Source organism: Saccopteryx bilineata, chromosome 2 (assembly GCF_036850765.1).
Source record: "Saccopteryx bilineata isolate mSacBil1 chromosome 2, mSacBil1_pri_phased_curated, whole genome shotgun sequence".
NCBI classification, from domain to species: Eukaryota; Metazoa; Chordata; class Mammalia; order Chiroptera; family Emballonuridae; genus Saccopteryx; species Saccopteryx bilineata.
Window position 1 is genome coordinate 155,269,699 of NC_089491.1, and position 19,206 is coordinate 155,288,904.

Below are 19,206 nucleotides of genomic sequence, written 5' to 3' on the forward strand. Positions count from 1 at the left end.
AGATGGGGTAGGTATCTCAAAAATGAGCTACTTCCCTTGTGTTTCTGTCTGCTCTAAAGAAGTTCCCCTTCCTGACTTTCTCATTCTCATCTCTGCTACTATTTGTGTGTATCAACAAATACCCACAGGGACTGTGGGTCTGGGCTGTCTCATGAAACCTGTATAGGGGATTGTGAGGTGGTCTCCCGTTGGTCCCTTGGTGCATATCATGTGGTCTCCAAGTAGTTATTGTTTCTGCCACACAAAAGATAGGTATTTGTGGTATGATGAGCTAATTTGTGCTGCTAATTACCAGTGCAGCTTGTAATTCCAGGTCCTTGAGGGAGAACATTGTGGAATAAAGAAAATAAACTTAAAAAGAGAAATAGGATGGATCAGGAGGCCTCTGCAAGCTGATAGCAAGACAGAGAGAGAGAGAGCTCCACCCCCAAAGCTGATTTATAAGGCAAAGTAAAGTTATTAGCAAATCAAAGAGGTCATTAAAACAAAGTCACATTTCCAAGGCAACCAAAGAATTCTCCCAAGTGCAGAAAACCCTTCACCCTGCATAACATCTTAACTTCACAAAAGACAAAAAGAAAACTGCCTCCAGTCTCTCTGAGGGACATGGAGGATAGGACCAGTAGAAACAATCCAGCATCACAACTAACGTGGAGGTGTGGAGAAAAACTTAGCCTTTAGCAACTTAACCAAGCAAGTGAGGTGGGGGGGGGGGGGCTGGGATGAGTGCAAATACTCAGCTTCATAGCCAATATGGAGGTGTGGGGGTGAGAACTTAGCCTTTTGCTAAGCCTCCAACTGCAAGAGCTTTGCCACTTGCAGTCTCCCACAAACTTGCATAGGATTTCCTGGGTTTACCACATACCCTGATGTTGAGGAGAAGTTTGTCTTGTAAAAGAGTAGAAGACTCAGTTACAGGGCCAGCTGGTAGACAAATTCTTGTGAGGTTGTATGTTTTCCTGTAGGATGGCTGATATGGTCCGAGTTCACTGGTGCATTTTCTCTCTTGGTCACAGTATTTGTTTCTTATGTATAAAATTGCATTTTTCTTGGGTTTGAATATACCCAGGGAGGAATCTTTTCCCTGGAGACAGCATAACAGTTCCATTGAGTTGGAAGTTGAGATCACTGCTTGGCAGTTTTAGGCTCTTCTTTCCACAATATGAGAGGCAAAACACTCAAGTGGTTTGGGTGATTTAGCCTAACTCCAAAATACAGAAATTTGCTACACAACAGGGATAGAAAAAAGTATAGCTAGAACCCAGAATAGGTTCTAGTCCATCCATGTCCATTAAATGGAATAAAAAGCAATATTATCGAGGCAGGAAGTTACAGGGTATGATTTCTAAGTTCCAGTGGTAGTCAACCTGGTCCCTACCGCCCACTAGTGGGCATTCCAGCTTTCATGGTGGGCGATAGCAGAACAACCAAAGTATAAATAAAAAGATAGATTTAACTATAGTAAGTTGTTTTATAAAGATTTATTCTGCCAAACTTAGCGAAAATCAGACATAAAGTACTTGGTAAGTATTATTATATGCTTTAACTTGCTGTAACTCTGCTTTTATAAATTTTATAAAGTAAAATTACTTCCCTACCTACTTTATAAATTACCATTACTATGGAACCGGTGGGCGGTTAGAAAATTTTACTACTAACAGAGATATACAAAAGTGGGCGGTAGGTATAAAAAGGTCGACTACCCCTGGTTTAAACCAAAAGCCTAGGCAAGGAATTCAAGTCAGATTAGGTGCTGACAGAAGGAAACTGCTGCCCCTCGCCCCACGTGCTCCCTGCGAAGCCGTGGGTGGGGGTGGGGGTGGGGGACCTGGTGCTTGCCCTGCCCTGTGTTTCCCGAGCCACCGCCCCTCACGCCCACATGCTCCGCCATTGGCCACTCCCTCTGCCCCAGAGATTTCCGACTGTTGATTCCTCTGCTGTTATGCCTGTTATTCCGCGCGCTGGGCAGTGAAGGTGAGGGGAGCTCTGTTGCTGCGTTGGCGGCCTGTCCGCACGGTGGTGCCAGTGCTGCTGCCTTCTAACCACAAACTACTCCAAAGATCAGACTTGGAGGCTCCCTGGCCTCTGGGGTCTGGCTCCGGAGCCACAGTCGGTGAGTACCGAGCCAGCGGTGGGAGGAGCTAGTAATCGAGCTGGTTGGCTTTTTTGGAGAGTTGGGAGGGGGTTAGTGTTTGTATGGCATGTCTTTCCCATTCCTTTTCTTGGAATCTTCCTGTGTCTTTTTGTTTGAGATGTGTCTCTTGTAAGTAGCGTTTGGTTGGTTTTCTATTTTTAAGCCAGTCTAACAATCTTTCTTTTAAATGAAATATTTAATCAATTTGCTTTGAATTAATTGCTAACATATCTGGGCATAAATCTTCTTTAATCTACCTTTTAAAAGCATCTTATAAATATGCCACCTGCTCTGTGTTAGTAATTTCTCAGGTTTTTTGCCTTTCTTTGGATTGAGTTATTTTTAAAATCTATTTTCTTTTTCTATAACCTTGGTAGTTATACTCTTTTATAATTCCTGTGTGGTTAATTTAGACCCCATAGAAAGTACAACACACATCATGTAATTTCGGTATTATCTTTTGCATCTCTTGTAGCCATTGAGAAATGAGCTGTTAGTCTGATTTTTATTCTTTTCTAGGTAAATTGTATTTTATTTTAGTGGCTCTAGAATTTTAATTTTTATTCTTAATATTCTTCAGTTTCACTAAAGCATCACTTAATCTTCTTCATCTTGGTGATGTTGCGGTGTAACCCGCGAGGAACGGAACCAGAGCCCAAATTGATTAGAAATTTGGAGAGCCTTGATTCACCCGGCCCGCGGTCTGTCCGCTGCACGGAGAAGCAAGAAACAGCAATGAGCTGGGGTGGGAGGGTATTTATAGGCAAAAACTACAAGATTACAGTTGTTTCAGCACGTTTGTACAATATCTTTGCAGAAGTACACATTGTTCTAAAGATAATAAACCGCCTTCCTGTAATAGCTGCAAGGCTGAAGCACAAAGAATGCATCCTGCCTCTGTTAGCAAGATTAGATTTGCTGAGGCTGTCCTCTTAAGCGTTGAGCTAAATTGGGTCTGGGTCCTTAGCATGGGCTGGCAAGCCAGCACAGGTGAGTACTTAGGGTATACTTTTCATATGAGGATTGTCCTTTTTTTAAATTCTGTAAATTCTCAATTACTTATTACTTTCTCTTCATTCTTCTACAGCTCTTCAAAATGTATCTTACATGTCTGTTAATTGTTCTTTTATAAAAATATTACTTTATTTTTCTGCATTGCATACTAGATGAATTCCACAGAAGTATTTTCTAATTTTTTTTTAAATTAATTAATTTATTTATTCATTTTTAGAGAGGAGAGAGAGAAGGAGAGAGAGGAGAGAGAGAGAGAAGGGGGGGAGGAGCTGGAAGCATCAACTCCCATATGTGCCTTGACCAGGCAAGCCCAAGGTTTCGAACCGGCGACCTCAGTATTTCCAGGTCGACGCTTTATCCACTGTGCCACCACAGGTCAGGCAGTATTTTCTAATTTGATAATTCACTCTTTAACTGTATTCAGTCTTGATTATACCCTATTTGTTGAGATTTCAGAATTTAATGCCTATAAACTTTTTATTTATAAAATTAAATTTAACGGAGTGAGATTGATTAATAAGTGTACATAGGTTTCAGGTAAACATTTCCATAGCATTTGAACTGTTGACTGTGTTGTGTGTTCATCACCCAAAGTCAAATCGCTCTCCATCACCACATACTTTCCCTCTTTACTCCCCTCTCACGACCTCCTGCCCCTGCTAATCACTTCACTTTTATCTATGTCCACTAGTCTGAGTTTTATATCCCACCTCTGTGTGAAATCATGTAGTTCTTAGCCTTTTCTGCTTATTTCACTCAGGAGAATGAGTGAAATAAGGTCCATCTATGTTGTAAATGGCAATATGTCAGTGTTTCTTATGGCTGAGTAGTATTCCATTGTATATATGCACCACATCTTCTCTATCCAATCCTCTATGGAAGGACACTTTGATTGTTTCCATGTCCTGGCCACTGTGAATAATGCTGCAAGCACCATGGGGTTATATGTGTCTTTCTGTACCAATGTTTTCAAGTTTTGGGGATATATATCCAGTAGAGGGTTTGCTGGGTCATGGGATAGTTGTATTCTTATTTTTTGAGGAACCATCGTACTTTCTTCCACAATGGTTGTACTAATTTATATTCCGACCGGCAGTGAATGAGGGTTTCTTTTTATCCACGGCCTCTCCAACACTTGTTATTACCTGTCTTGTTGATAATAGCCAATGTAACAGGTGTGAGGTGGTATCTCATTGTAGTTTTGATTTGCATTTCTCATATAACTAGTGGAGATGAGCATTTTTCATATCTCTGTTGGCCATTTATATGTCTTCTTGGGAGAAGTGTCTGTTCAGGCCTACTCCCCATTTTTTATTGGATTGTTTGCTTCTGTGTCTGTTGCTGAGCTTTGTGAGTTCTTTATATATTTTGGATATTAACCCCTTATTGGAGCTGTTTGAAAATACATCTCCCATTTAGTTGGCTGACTATTTGTTTTGTTGTCAGTTTCTTTTGTTGTGCAAAGCTTTTTAGTTTGATATGGTCCCATTCATTTATTTTCATCTTTATTTTTGTGGCCTTTGAGGTCAAATCCATAAACTGTTCTCTATGGCCAAGCTCCATGAGTTTAGTACCTATGTTTTCCTCTATGTAATTTATTGTTTAAGATTTTATGTTTAGGCAAAGACCTAAACAAATTAATTTTGACTTAATTTTTTTGCAAGGGGACAAACTGTAGTAAGTTTCTTTTTTTCTTTGGCCTGACCAGGTGATGGCACAGTGGATAGAGCGTCAGACTGGGATGTGAAGGTCGCCAGCTTGAGCGCAGGCTCATCTGGTTTGAGCAAAGTTCACCAGTTTGGACCCAAGGTCGGTGGCTCTAGCAAGGGGTTACTCGGTCTGCTGTAGGCCCACAGTCAAGGCACATATGAAAAATCAATCAGTGAACAACTAAGGTGTTGCAACAAAAAACTAATGATGCTTCTCATCTCTCTCTGTTCCTGTCTGTCCCTATCTATCCCTCTCTCTGTCTCTGTAAAAAAAAAAAGTTTCATTTTTTTGCACATGGCTTACCAGTTTTTGCAGGACCATCTATTGAAGAGGCTTTCTTTTCTCCAGTATGTGTTTTTGGCTCCTTTGTTGAAGATGATTTGTCCATATATATACAGTTTTATTTCTGGGCTCTTGATTCTATTTCGTTGGTCTGCGTGTTTATTTTTCTGCCAATACCATGTGTTTTGATTATCATGTCTGTAGTATAATTTGAAGGTCAGGTATTGTAATACCTCCAGCTTTGTTCCTTTTTTCTCAGGACTGCTTTGGCTATTCAGGGTTTTTCATCGTTCCATACAAACCTAGATTTTTTGTCCTATTTCTTTAAAAAATGACATTGGGATTTTGATGGGAATTGCATTAAATTTGTATATTGTTTTGGCGATATGTCCATTTTAACTACATTGATCCTTCTTATCTATGAACATGGAATATATTTCCATTTCATTGTATCTTTTTCAGTTTCTTTTAATAATGCTTTGTAGTTTTCAGTGTATAGGTCCTTCACATTCTTTGTTAAGTTTATTCCTACATGTGCTTTTGTTGTTGTTACACTTGTAAAATGAATTGGGTTTTTTTAGTTCATTTCCTGAAGTTTCATTGTTAGTACGTTGGAAAGCAATAGACTTTTGTATATTGATTTGTATCCTGAGACTTGACTTTATTGGTTTATTGTTTCTAATAGTTTTTTGGAGGGGTGTTTGGGTTTTTCTATATACAGGACCATGTCATGTGCAAAAAGTGACACCTTTACCTCTTCTTTCCTGATATGGATGCTTTTTATTTCTTTCTCTTGCCTAATTACCCTGCATAACATTTCCAGAACTATGTTGAATAAGAGTGGAAAAAGTGGGCAACCTTGTCCTGTTTCAGATTTTAGAGGAAAAGCCTTGATTTTTTTCCACCATTAGTATGATATTGCCTGATGATTTATCATATACGGCCTTTATTATGTTGAGATATTTTCCTTCTACACTTATTTTTTTGAATATTTTAAACATGAGCCTGACCAGGTGGTGGTGCAGTGGATAGAGCGTCGGACTGGGATGTGGAAGGACCCAGGTTCGAGACCCCGAGGTCGCCAGCTTGAGCGCGGGCTCATCTGGCTTGAGCAAAGAGCTCACCAGCTTAGACCCAAGGTCGCTGGCTCCAGCAGGGGGTTACTCGGACTGCTGAAGGCCCGCGGTCAAGGCACATGTGAGAAAGCAATCAATGAACAACTAAGAAGTCGCAACGCGCAACAAGAAACTGATGATTGATGCTTCTCATCTCTCTCCGTTCCTGTCTGTCTGTCCCTGTCTATCTCGGCCTCTGTAAAATAAATAAATAAATAAATAAATAAATAAACAAAATTGTAAAAAAAAAATTGTAAACATGAAAGGATGTTGTATTTTATGGAGTGCCTTTTCTGCATCTGTTGATAGGATTATATAATTTTTGTTCTTTTTTGTTGATGTGGTGTGTTATATTGGTTGATTTATGTATGTTGAACCATCGTTGTATTCCTAGAATGAATCCCACTTCATCGTGATGTGTGTGTGTGGTTTTTTTTAATTCAGCGAGAGGATTGGAGGCAAAGACAGACTCCCACATGCACCCTGACTGGGATCCACTAGGCAAGCCTGCTAGGCCCATCTGGGCTGCTCTGTTGCTTGACAGCTGAGCTCTTTTATTACCTGAAGCAGAGGCCATGGAGCCATTCTCAGCACCTGGGGCTAATTCACTCCAATTGAGCCATGGCTGCTGGAGGGGGAGAGAGAGAGAGAGAGAGAGAGAGAGAGAGAGCGCGAACTGAGAAGGGGAGGGGTGGAGAAGCAGATGGATACTTCTCTTGGGTGCCCTTACTGGGAATTGAACCCAGGACATCCACATGCCAAGCTGATGCTCTACTTATTGCTGAGCCAACCAGCCAGGGCCTGTTTTTTTCACATTTTTTTGTATTTGATTTGCTAGAAGTTTTTTATGATTTCTGCATCTGTATTTTTTAGAGATATTGGTCTGTCCTTTTTTGTGTGTGTCTGTTGTCCTTGCCAGATTTTAGTATCATGATTATGTTAGCCTCATAAAATGTATTAGGCATATTACTTCTTCAATTTGAGAAGGATACATATCAAATATTCTTTTAATGTTTGGTAGAATTCATTAGTGTAGCCGTCTGATCCTGGACTTTTATTTTTGGTGAGGGTTTTTATAGTTGTTTGTATTTCCTCCCTGCTTCTGGGTCCATTTAGGCTTTCCATGTCTTTGTGTCAGTCTAGGAAGATTGTATAGTTCTAGGAATTTATCCATTTCTTCCAAGTGTTGAATTTAGTGGCATATACTCTTCCATAGTATTATAGTATGTTCCTTTTTATATTTATGATGTCTTTGGTAATTTCTCCTCTTTCATTTCAGATTTTGTTTATATGAGTCTTTTCTCTTTTTTCCTTAGTGAATCTAGCCAGGGGGTTGTCAATTAACCAGCTCTTTGTTGTATTAGTTTTTCTGTAGTTTTTACATTCTCTATTTCATTTAGTTCTGCTCTAATTTTTACTTTCTTCTGCTGACTTTGGGTTGCCTTTGTTCTTCTTTTTCTAGTTCCTTAAGATGTGATGTTAGGTAGTTCACTCGGGATTGCTCTTGTTTCTTCATATAATCCTGTAATGATATAAAGTTTTCTCTTATTACTGCTTTGGCTGCATCCCAGAAATTTATATATGTCGTGTAGTCATTTTCATTTGTTTGTATATATCTTTTGATCTTTGCTTTTTTTTCTTTGATTCAGTTTTTAGAAGTATTTTGTTTAATATTCACATTTTTGTGGGTTCCTTTACTTTCTTTTTGCAGTTGAGTTCTAATAATGCCTATATTTTCAGTATATAAGTTTTTAATTTGTTTTTGGTTTGTAGTCTATAGTAGACAATATTTCATGTCCTGTGGGTAAGCTACCCCTCCCTTAATTTTCAGTCCAACTCCCACCCTGAGAAGGCACTTATCATCTCAACAGAAATGATATAATACAAAGGGCAGGCTGAGGTCTCAAAAGTTGATACCTAATAGCACATATTTCATCTCTTAGGATTCTCATAATAATTTTTATTTTTTTTATAAATTTTTATTAATTTTAATGGGGTGAAATTAATAAATCAGGGTACATATGTTCAAAGAAAACATCTCTAGGTTATCTTGTCATTCAATTATGTTGCATACCCGTCACCCAAAGTCAGATTGTCCTTTGTCACCTTCTATCTGGTTTTCTTTGTGCCCCTCCCCTTCCCCCTCTCTCTCCCTCTTCTCCCTCCCCCCTGTAACCACCACACTCTTGTCCATGTCTCTTAGTCTTGTTTTTATGTCCCACCTATGTATGGAATCATGCAGTTCTTAGTTTTTTCTGATTTACTTATTTTACTCTGTATAATGTTTTCAAGATCCATCCATTTTGTTGTAAATGATCCAATGTCATCATTTCTTATGGCTGAGTTATATTCCATAGTATATATGAACCACATCTTCTTTATCCATTCATCTATTGAAGGGCTTTTTGGTTGTTTCCATGTCTTGACCACTGTGAACAATATTAATTTTTATTATACTGACTTTCCATTTGAAAAAACAGAATCTACAGGAGTTAAGCAAATTGCCAAAGGACATATTTTTAGTGAGGGGCAAAGTCATAGTCTGGAACCAAACTTGCCTCTTCTGACTTTTTATTATGTTCGCACATTTTCATTATACCTTATTACCCACTTTTTTTTTCTTTTCTTTTTTTAAAGCTAGAAACGGGGAGAGACAGTCAGACAGACTCCCGCATGCGCCTGACCGGGATCATTACCCACTTTGAAGAAATATATACTCACCTCTGGCAAGAGGGAAACAGCTTCCCTTTACTCACCCTCTTTATTCCTTACAGAGATGCTTAGATTTAAAGTACTAGTAGGTCTTTCAAAGAGCTTGTAAAGGATTTCAAAAGGAGATACCTCAAAAGCAGACATCAAGATACTTATAGAGGCACTTCAAGTTGCTGGTCAGGTGAGGACATCTCAGATATCTTCCTGGCCCTAGCCAAGGAAGGATCACCTGCATAAAGGTAGCTGGTTGGGCACATATGCATTGTGTCAGAGAGTGGGAATCATTTCTAACCAGCCAACCCCTACTTGGCTCAGTCCATTCACAGCTCCAGGTCATGTTCCCATGTCCCTGGGTTGACCCATACCTTCTCCATACCTGCTCCCCCCTGTGAGGTCCAGCTTGAATCCTCTCTCTAGATTCACTCCTCTTCTTTTCTCTACCAGGGATTATTATTGTCTCTCTCTCTCTCTCTCTTTAATATTTTGCCCCACTAATTTGAGTGTGAGTGAGAGTGAGAAAGAGAAGAGAAAGGAAGTGAGAGAGAGAGAGAAAAGGGAGAGAGAGAAGGAGAAACATGAATTCATTATTTCACTCAGTTCCATTTACGTAGTTGTGCACTCATTGATTGCTTCTCATATGTTCTTTGGGGCTCAAACCTGCACCCTCGGTGTGCTGGGATGACTCTATCCACTGAGCCACTTGACCAGACTGTCTCTGTTTTTAATCTCCATTCTTCAATCTTCCTTTCTTCTTGAGTCTCCTCTCTCTTTTAGTTGTCAGAAGATGATATTATACAAACTCTGACCTTCATAAAGTGTGAAATACTAAATGGCAAGTTGGCAACATGGTTGTGCCAGAAAATAACAGATGCCCTTATCAACTCTCTGAGGACAGAGGTGAGGAGCCCATGCCTCTGAGTTGGGGGTTTTGGAGGAAGAATGGATCCAGGGACTAAATGCAGCAGCTCCTTTGGAGGGTGATGGCACTCAGAAAGTAAGTGGTATCTGGGATATGAGCTCCTAAGGTTTCCAACAATTTACTAGAGCCTGTCTCTTGTACCCTGAACAAGTCTCAAGCACAGTGACCTAGAAGATACAGTAGTGAAGTCAGAGGGTAAGGTGAAAGAAGTGAGATGGAAAGCAGGGAAGGATTTAGGCATTTGACCTCAAAACCTGACCTGGTCCTTACATGGTGTCCTAAGCCTGGGATATCTTAGGCAGTCACCTTTGTTACTGCAACTCAACTAACATCTCAGTCTATTTACTCACCAATTTAAATCCACCCACTTGTCTGCTAGCCTAACTTTGGGTTGAATATTCATGACATCTACCTATTCAACTATCCGTATAGTTTTGTGCTTTCCTGACACTGGGTAAACCTGTTTTCTTGGTTAACTGCCTACATACATGCCAGTTTACCTGCTTTCCTTGAAACACCTGATTTCTGATCGGAAGCCCTGACCTACCAAGGGAGTTTTCAAAGTTGCTTCCACACTCTGCCCACCTTTATGATGGTTCACTTGCTGCTGCAGGGAGAGCTCTGTGCTCTGGAAACACCAATCCCCACTCCCACTCCAACGCACAAGCCAGAGACTTTGCAGATATTTTCATTTACTGTCCAAAACTCTAGGAAGCTCTTGTCCTCCATCATGGGGAAATTGTATGTTGAATGGGGTGGTAGAACGAGATAGGTTAGTTCCTGCCCTCTAGATAGAGTATCACTTACTGACCAAAACTGATTCTCAGAAGCTGAGGGACTCATCTTGCAGATTAGCCTTGGAACAATTCTTTCTCTTTCTAGATGCCAGAGGGAGAACTGGAAATGTTGTGCAATGCAGTCCTGATGGCGCTGGTGTCCCAGTCTCCAGAATGGTCATCGACAAGCTATGGGATCAGCTGCATGTGCACAGTCTGCCTCCAAGGAGTCTCCTGGCTGTAGTGGAGAAGCTCACTCTCTCTGAAGGTATTGCTTGCTCCCTGTGGTGGAAGAGTTCAAGTCTGAGAACAGGGAAGCCTACTGAGGGGTGCTGTATGGAATCTAGAATAAAGCTTTATCCTCCTGACTCCTTTCCCTGGCCAGCTTCATTCAATGCTGCCATTGGTGCATGTGTAGGGAGGGGAGGGACAAAGGAGGATCCCTGTGGGGCTGCTGGGAACTCAGGAGGGAGGTCACGGGGACCTGGGATGGCACAGCAGTGCATGTACGGGGCACGGGGGGGCTGTGGTGCTGGAAGTAGGACTTGCCAACAAAGATGGAGAGAGAAGTCTGACTAGAAAGCCTTCAATCAACAGCGGTGGGGAGGGGAAAAGAGAAGTGAGGCAGGCTTTGCTTTGGGGAACCTGGAGTTTTGAAATTGATTAAAGGTTTGGAAGGTAATAGTGTAGTAGGATGAGGCAGAGAATCCTTGTATAACCTCCATCCTGGCAGCTTTGGTGACAGCACCCATTCCACTCCCCTTTCTCAATCACCACGTGTGAAAACAACACACAAGTCATTGGGCAAATGACAGTACATGCCCTTTCTTTGCCACTGGAGTTAGGGCCAGAGAGAAGTTGGGAGGAGTCAGCTGGCCTTCTGGGCATTAGGTTCAAAGTGACCAGGCATGTGGGTGGGGCTGCACCACAGACTCAGGGGACAGAGCAACAGAAGCTGGAAGCACATCTCTCAGTCTAGTTGGGGCAGATGTTCTCTCTTCAGGACAGTGACGAACCTCTGGCAGCACAGCTCTTTGTTCCTTCAGGGTTTAAGGGTGTGCAGATATAGGATGTGGTGGTACCTTGCATGCATGTGTAGTGCTAACATCCACTATTGAGCTTACCTTTCCCAGAAGCTCTGTGAGGTGGTCACATTAGAAACTATTCCTATTTAACAGGTGAGGAAGCTGAAAGTAGGATAAATTAAGTAACTTGCTCCAGGTTGTCCAAACTCTGGAGGTAGAGCTAGGATCAGCACTCAAGCCTTCTGGCCCCTAATCAATAAGATTTTCTACAGGAAGGCAGGGACACTCCTCTCCCTGAGATAGGGATGTTCTGCACTCTTCCAGGTGGAGCTTCCTACCTGTTTCTCACATGGAAATACATTCTGCGCCATCTGAGGATGATCCAAGAGGAGGATGACATGTTAACAATGTGCCAAGGTGAGGGTCTGGAGGGCCTGGGGAAGGCTTTTTGGAATCGGGGAGGCAGAAAAGAAGGCCAGAAATGGGCTGGATCCCTCTAAATGTGGATCCCATAAGGCTGTGGAAGGGGAAAATGAAGGCTGGGAGCAGGCCAGGTGTGAGTTGGTGCTCTTCCTCATCTGACCTTTCTTGGCTGGTTTGGGGCAAGAAGCAAGGTTGACAGGGACGCTGTAGGTGTTGACAGCCTTTCTCTTTCACTTTCCCTGCCCATGCTGGGTGCACTAGGAATGGTCGGAAAGGAAAGAGTTGACTAGGTGGTGGATGGGTTGTGTTTCTCAGCACAGGACTCCAAAAGCCCTTTAGAGTCAGGGAGGAGACTCTGTTCACAGGTGTGTGTCCTTCTGCTTGTGGGAAGGCAAGGTGGCAGACAGTTCTAACTCCCTGATCCCCTCACAGTACTCTCCGCCTTGGTCATCTGTGCCTGGAAGCATTTGGGCACTGGGAATTATGAAGTGAAGGGCACCAATCGAAAGGTAGTGTCCATCATGGCCTACCTCACCTTCCGGATCCTCTTCAACCGCTGGACTTTTAATGGAAAACCCCAGGTGGGTGTGGGCGATAGCAGGGTTTGGGTGGATGGGCTGACAGAGTAAGGCCTGAGCCAAAGGTGGGAAAGGGCAACGTCTGTCCACTTGCTGATGGAGGGCTGACTCACCAAGCTGGGCTTAATTTGTTAATATTTTATTGAGGTTTTTTTGTGTCTCTGGTCATGAGAAATGTTGACTTGTAGTTTTCTTTCTTTTTTTCTGTTTTGCAGTCTTTGTTGATTTGTGTATCAAGTTAATATTTGCTTCATAAAATGAGTTAGGAAGTGTTCCCTTTTCTAACTCATGAAAGATTCTGAGTAAATTAATATTATTTCTTCTTTAGGTGTTTAGTAGAATTCACCATTAATACCATCTTGACATAGAGATTTTTCTTTTAGGAATTTTTTTTTTTTTTTTTTTTGTATTTTTCTGAAGCTGGAAACGGGGAGAGACAGTCAGACAGACTCCCGCATGCGCCCGACGGGGATCCACCCGGCACGCCCACCAGGGGCGACGCTCTGCCCACCAGGGGGCGATGCTCTGCCCCACCGGGGAGTCGCTCTGCTGCGACCAGAGCCACTCTAGCGCCTGGGGCAGAGGCCAAGGAGCCATCCCCAGGGCCCGGGCCATATTTGCTCCAATGGAGCCTTGGCTGTGGGAGGGGAAGAGAGAGACAGAGAGGAAGGAGGGGGGGTGGAGAAGCAAATGGGCGCTTCTCCTATGTGCCCTGGCCAGGAATAGAACCCGAGTCCCCCGCACGCCAGGCCGACGCTCTACCGCTGAGCCAACCGGCCAGGGCCTCTTTTAGGAAATTTTTTAAATCTTTATGTTCAGTCTATAAAGGAGTTATAGGACTATTCAGACTACCTGTTTTATCCTGAGTTTTAGTTTATGTAAAACTGATCATTTCCATTTTATCTAACTTGTTGAATTTATGTGGGAGTTGTTTATAGTATTCCTTATTATGCTTTTAATGTCTGCAGAGAGTTTTCATTCTTGTGTTTTCTTTTCTGCATTGTCTGTCTTACTAGAAGTTTATTAATAGTATTGATCTTTTAAAAGAACCACCTTTTTGTTTTTTCTATTCATTCTCTTCATATTTTTCTCTATGTTTTTGTTTTCAATTTCATTGATTTTTCATATTATCTGTTGTATTTTCTTTTACTAGCTTTGAATTTATTAGATTTTTTAAAGTTTTTTTTCTAAGTGGAAACTTAGATTATTGATGAGATAATTCTCCTTTTCTAATATAAATATTTAGTGCTATACATTTTCCTTATGACACTACTTTAGCTGCATCCCATGCATAGTGTTGCATTTTCATTATTCAGTTCAAAATATAATGCATTGTGTTTCAAGTGAAATCACTCATAATTATATTACTCAAGCAGATTTACACATACTTTACCCTGGAATCTGTGAATGGAGTGATTATTCTTTGTTACTCCCAAGTCCTCTTTCTGCTGAAGAATGGGAAGAGGTGAGTAGGAAAGGAACACTGGGGTATGTTGACCCACTGAAGTGAATCAGAGTCGATATAATTTTGAGAGCCACTGCTTTAACCTGAAAGAAGGGGGTATAGGAATGGAGATTTCTGGCACCTAGATGAGAGAAAAACTGGAGGCTGGAGGACTGAAGACCTCTGGTGCCAGGCCCACATGTAACCTGCCTCTTGGCAACAGAGGTCCAGCTGTCAGAAGTCTTGCCCCAATACTTTGCCACAGCCAGGTTCAAGAATACCTTTCTGCCCTGGCCGGTTGGCTCAGTGGTAGAGCGTCGGCCTGTCGTGAGGAAGTCCCAGGTTCGATTCCTGGCCAGGGCACACAGGAGAGGCACCCATCTGCTTCTCCACCCCCCCTCCTTCCTCTCTGTCTCTCTCTTTCCCTCCCATAGCCGAGGCTCCATTGGAGCAAAAAGATGGCCTGGGCGCTGGGGATGGCTCCTTGGCCTCTGCCCCAGGCGCTAGAGTGGCTCTGGTCGCAACAGAGCGATGCCCTGGAGGGGCAGAGCATCACCCCCTGGTGGGCGTGCCGGGTGGATCCTAGTCGGGCGCATGCGGAAGTCTGTCTGACTGCCTCCCCGTTTCCAGCTTCAGAAAAATACAAAATAAATAAATAAATTAATTAATTAAATAAACATGGGGAAAAAAAAAAGAATACCTTTCTGTCCTCTGGGATGCAGCTGAACAGGCCTGTCTCCTTTTCCTCTTCTCCTTCCAGCTTCTGGATAAATGGCTTAATTCACAGAGGATCCACGAGCCAGAACAAGCCATGTGGTGTGCTGCCAGCACCAGCCTGGATGCAGCAGCACTTTTTGGCCTCCAGGGGGAAAGAGGAAACCTGAAGGGGCCTGGCCTCACCACAGACCTTCATCTCCACCATCTGAATGGTGAAGCCTCGGGGAACTCTTCAGGTCACCGGTAAGGCCATTTCTTTTCTGTTAGATACGAGGGCTACTATATGGCTCCCCCTCTGTTTTTAGAACTGCTGTTTCCTTCCTCCATCTCGATTGTTGAGGTCCACGGAGTTTCCTCCAAAGCACTGATCACCCCCTTCCTCTGTCATCTAGGAAATCACCCCTTTACCTCTTCCTTCCTCATTATTCCCAGCTGACTACCCCCATCCTAGGATGAGATAGATAAGACAGCAAAAAACTCACTTTTGGACAACCAATAACAGTTTGTTCCTCCCCCAGTCTTTCTGACTTACTAGCTACACAAACTCTCTCTCTCTCCTGAATTCAAGCCTTTTCCTCCACCAAACTATCAAGGCCAAATCCTTCCCCCTAGCACCACAACCCAACAAGCTGAATTAGTAGCTCTCACCAGAGCACTCACCCTCTCCCAGGGATGTGAAATTAACATATACACTGACTGCGAGTGCACCTTTCCCATCATACACTCACGCAGCCGTTTAAAAACACTCACCCCTAATGTCACCCATAAAAATGACTCCACTGCTCTACACACTCCCCTACTAAGTCAAGCCCCCTTCTACTTCTCCAGAACTTCAGGGAACACTTCAGTTAGCCATCTGCCAAAAACAGCATGCAACTTCCAAGCACACTTTGGTTTCAATGAATAAATTACCAGTTCTCTCCTGAGACAAACAGCCGCTTTCTCCAGCCAGTCTGGTTCGCCTCCTTTCCCACATTACAAGCCTCTTCTTTTAACTGCTGTTACCCCCCCCCTTTCCCTTGTATCACCTCCCACCTCTCTGTTCCCTCTCATTTTCACTGCACCTGACACAACTACCTATTTCTCACCCCTTAGTCGTGGCTGCAATGACATCTGCATTATCAGTCTGGACAGGTGTGCTCCTCTAGAAAGGAGCACACCTCCCTATCCTCTTTCTCACCTCAGTTCATCTCTCTCCCTGCCTAACACATCAAAGAATATTCTTCCTCTGCAGCAAGGATGCCCACCTCTGCGTTCCTACGAACTGGACAGAAACCTGTTCTCTAGCATACCTCTCTCCCATTGTTGATCCAGCCCCCAACAACCAGTTCCTGCCTATTCCAGTGACTCAGCAAGTCCAGCAGAGGAAGGCAGTGCAGTTCATCCCTCTCTCAGTAACTCTCCACATAACTTCAGGAGTTGGGACAGATATAAGGGGACTAGTCACAGCTCTACAGTACTTCAAAACCCTATCAGAGAGTCTACAAGAGAGCCTAGATAATACTGCAAAAAGCTTAGTCAATTTACAGGACCAAATAGACTCTCACAGCCCATACCTTACAAAACAGGTGAGACTTGGATCTCGTTACAGCCAAAAGAGGGACTGGGCCTCTTCCTAGAAGAGGAATGGTGTTTCTATGCCAATCAGGCCTACTTAGAGAAATGGCTCATAAGCTAACGAGAAGAGCCACTAAGATAAGACAATGTCATCTAGCACCTAGGATGCTTAGTTAAACAAGTGCGATTGCTCCGCATGGCTACTCCCTTTCATAGGTACTAAATCCCTCTTCATACTTGCTTTCATTTTCAGACCATGTCTCATACACCTCCTTTCTTCTTTTCTCCAGGCCCGTCTTAGGACATTCACAGACCAGTCCATCGCAGATACTATGTTGCTTCAAGTCACCGCTTCAAACCACCTAACTTCATACCACTGAGCCCAACCTCAGATCAGCCCCTGCCCCTAATATTTCACTGACCCTAACCAGCAGGAAGTAGCTACAGAAAAAGAGACCTTAGCCCCTTTTCCTTAAAAAACAAAAGGCTGGAATGTTAGGTTTGGGTCCAGGGTGTCTTTAAACTCAAGGCCTCTTTAAACTTCAATTCCCTTCACCCAACCTCAACCTCCCCTTAAGCAAGTCCCCCCGCCCTGGAAAGGTTCTGGAAAGTGTCCTTGGGACAAGGCCTTCTGGAGGGACCTGAGGGTTGGGAAAGGGAGACAGTCTGTGACCAAGGCCACAAACCAGGATATGCTAATCTGAGCATGTCCAGCCCCTACATCAGCAAATGCCTGTGTAGTCCCTCTATCAGACACCCCCCTCCAGCCTCTCTCTGTTGATGCCACTAGGTCTCAGCCCATCTGTTTTGCAGATGCAAAAATAAACTACTTATAAAACTCATCAGGCCTTGTGCGTCCCTCCTGCTGTGACCTAACACTCACCTTTCCTGTCTCTGACTGTATTCCCTCCCCTACTTTGTTTCCTGGAATAACGCAGCCTAAGGGAATGGCTGGGATGACTTGTGACTTCCAGCTTTTTTCCCCAGATGGAAATTGAGTTCACCCAGCTGGGGCACACGTTGTAAAGCTGCTGGCTGGGTGCTGCCAGCGCCCAGTGGACAGACAGCATCTGCTGCTTCCCATGCTGCCTACCACCTCCATTGTGTCCTCTTGCAGAAAAGGTCTTACGCCCACTAGAGTATGACTTAAGAAGAAAAAGTAATATATCTAGATGCACACTGGGTGGAGTAATAAGGAATGTAAGGTTCAGAGAGCAAATATCATTAGTGTGTGTCTTGTACTGTTCCTGGGAGAGGCACACAGGGTTTTGAGGTTGAGAGCTACTGGTCTCTAGAAGGGTGTTTTCTCTTACAGGACAGGTGCATTTCATGGGACTCTCTTGGTGCCTAGGTAATATGTCTCACTCAGATTCCTGTGTTTTTCTTGTTTTGAGTTCATACTCACCAAGTAGTCTTCCAGTTCATATCTGCTTTCCAAATAGAAAAAGAAATTAGCTCACGCTTGCTGTAAATGACTGTATTATGAATGTATGTCTATTGACAAATGTAAATTTAGCAATTATGCATCTGTTGTGAGCCTGATACTTGCTGAGTTTACTAAGATAACTCAGCTTCTGGATCGATGCTCAGTTACTATTTATTAAATGAATGAATGCCAAGGCTAGGCTATACCCAGGATAAGATGCTATTGAGAGGTCCTGTCCTGCCTGTAATGTGAATGACCTCTCCCCTCCTGACAACAAAAACTAATGTGTACCCCATCAAACTGCATATTAAATATCTCAGACACAGAATAATCTTATTTTTACTGAAAATGCAGTAAAATTCGTAACTTCCTTATTTCTGCTATTCCAATTGCCAAAAACCTAGATTTCATAATTTGATCCATAGTCAGGACTCAACTTTACTTATTATTACATTGTATGTATTTATTGTTAAATTTATGTCACAGCTATTTTTAAAGAGGATTTAAGGAAACTTAAAAGCATAAGAATATGACAACTAAACCCAATTAATACTAGTAATAGCTAACCTTTTTTTAGACTTTTGAATGTGGCATGCAAGGTGCTATGCCCGTTATGTTACCAAGATGATCTTATTGAGCTCACAAGAGTCCTACAGGATAGGTCCTGTTATCTCCATTTTATACCTGAGAACACTGAGGCTCAGAGTATATAAACAACCTTCCAAGGCCATCCAGTTAAGTAATAGTGGAATAGTGTTCTGAATCCAAGAAGTCTGACTTTACTAGAACATGTACTTAAAGTTATCAAAAGGTCGTAAGAACAGAAAAAAAAATATCAAAAAATTCTGGCCAAACACTAGCTGGGTAGCTCAGTTGATTAGAGCATCATCCTGAACAGCTAAGGTTGTGGGGTTCAATCTTAGGTTAGGGCACATAAAAGAATCAAGCAATGAATGCATAAATAAGTGGAACTACAAGTTGATGTTTCTCTTCCTTTTCCTTTCTCTCTACAATCTATCAATCAAATCTATTAGAAACACTTATAGCCTGTTCAGTGGTGGGGCATTGGATAGAGCATCAACCCGGGACACTGAGGTCCCAGGTTTGAAACCCTGAGGTTGCCACTTGAGCTTGGGCTCATCCAGCTTGAGCACAGATTCTCCAGCTTGAGTGTGGAGTCACCAACTGAAGCACAGGATCATCAACATGATCCAGAGGTCACTGGCTTGAGCCCAAAGATCGCTGGTTTGAAGCTCATGTTTGGGGGCTAAAGCAAGGGGTCAGTGGCTCAGCTTGAGCACCATTCCCTCTATGTTAAGGAATGGATGAGATGCAATCAAGGGAAGTGATGCAACTACAAGTTGATGTTCCTCA

General features: G+C 42.7%; 1 protein-coding gene and 1 non-coding gene across 4 annotated transcripts; both read left to right on the forward strand.

The window, feature by feature from the left end:
• The first annotated feature begins 1,957 nt into the window (after positions 1–1,957).
• On the forward strand, positions 1,958–17,181 carry LOC136323006 (uncharacterized). Of its 3 annotated transcripts, XM_066254835.1 has the most exons (8): positions 1,958–2,113; positions 8,893–9,148; positions 9,742–9,864; positions 10,769–10,930; positions 12,012–12,104; positions 12,543–12,691; positions 14,893–15,092; positions 16,697–17,181. In XM_066254835.1, exons 3-8 carry the CDS (start codon positions 9,813–9,815, stop codon positions 16,770–16,772), a joined length of 732 nt encoding a protein of 243 aa, XP_066110932.1. In that variant the 5' UTR covers positions 1,958–2,113; positions 8,893–9,148; positions 9,742–9,812; the 3' UTR covers positions 16,773–17,181. The 3 variants fall into 3 exon arrangements, with proteins under 3 accessions (XP_066110932.1, XP_066110933.1, XP_066110934.1); XM_066254836.1 differs by lacking the exon at positions 8,893–9,148; XM_066254837.1 differs by lacking the exons at positions 1,958–2,113; positions 8,893–9,148; positions 9,742–9,864 and adding an exon at positions 9,876–9,961.
• Positions 14,420–14,495, forward strand: TRNAD-GUC (transfer RNA aspartic acid (anticodon GUC)). The gene has a single exon. It is a non-coding gene; the product is annotated as a tRNA-Asp (tRNA).
• Positions 17,182–19,206: the final 2,025 nt, after the last annotated feature.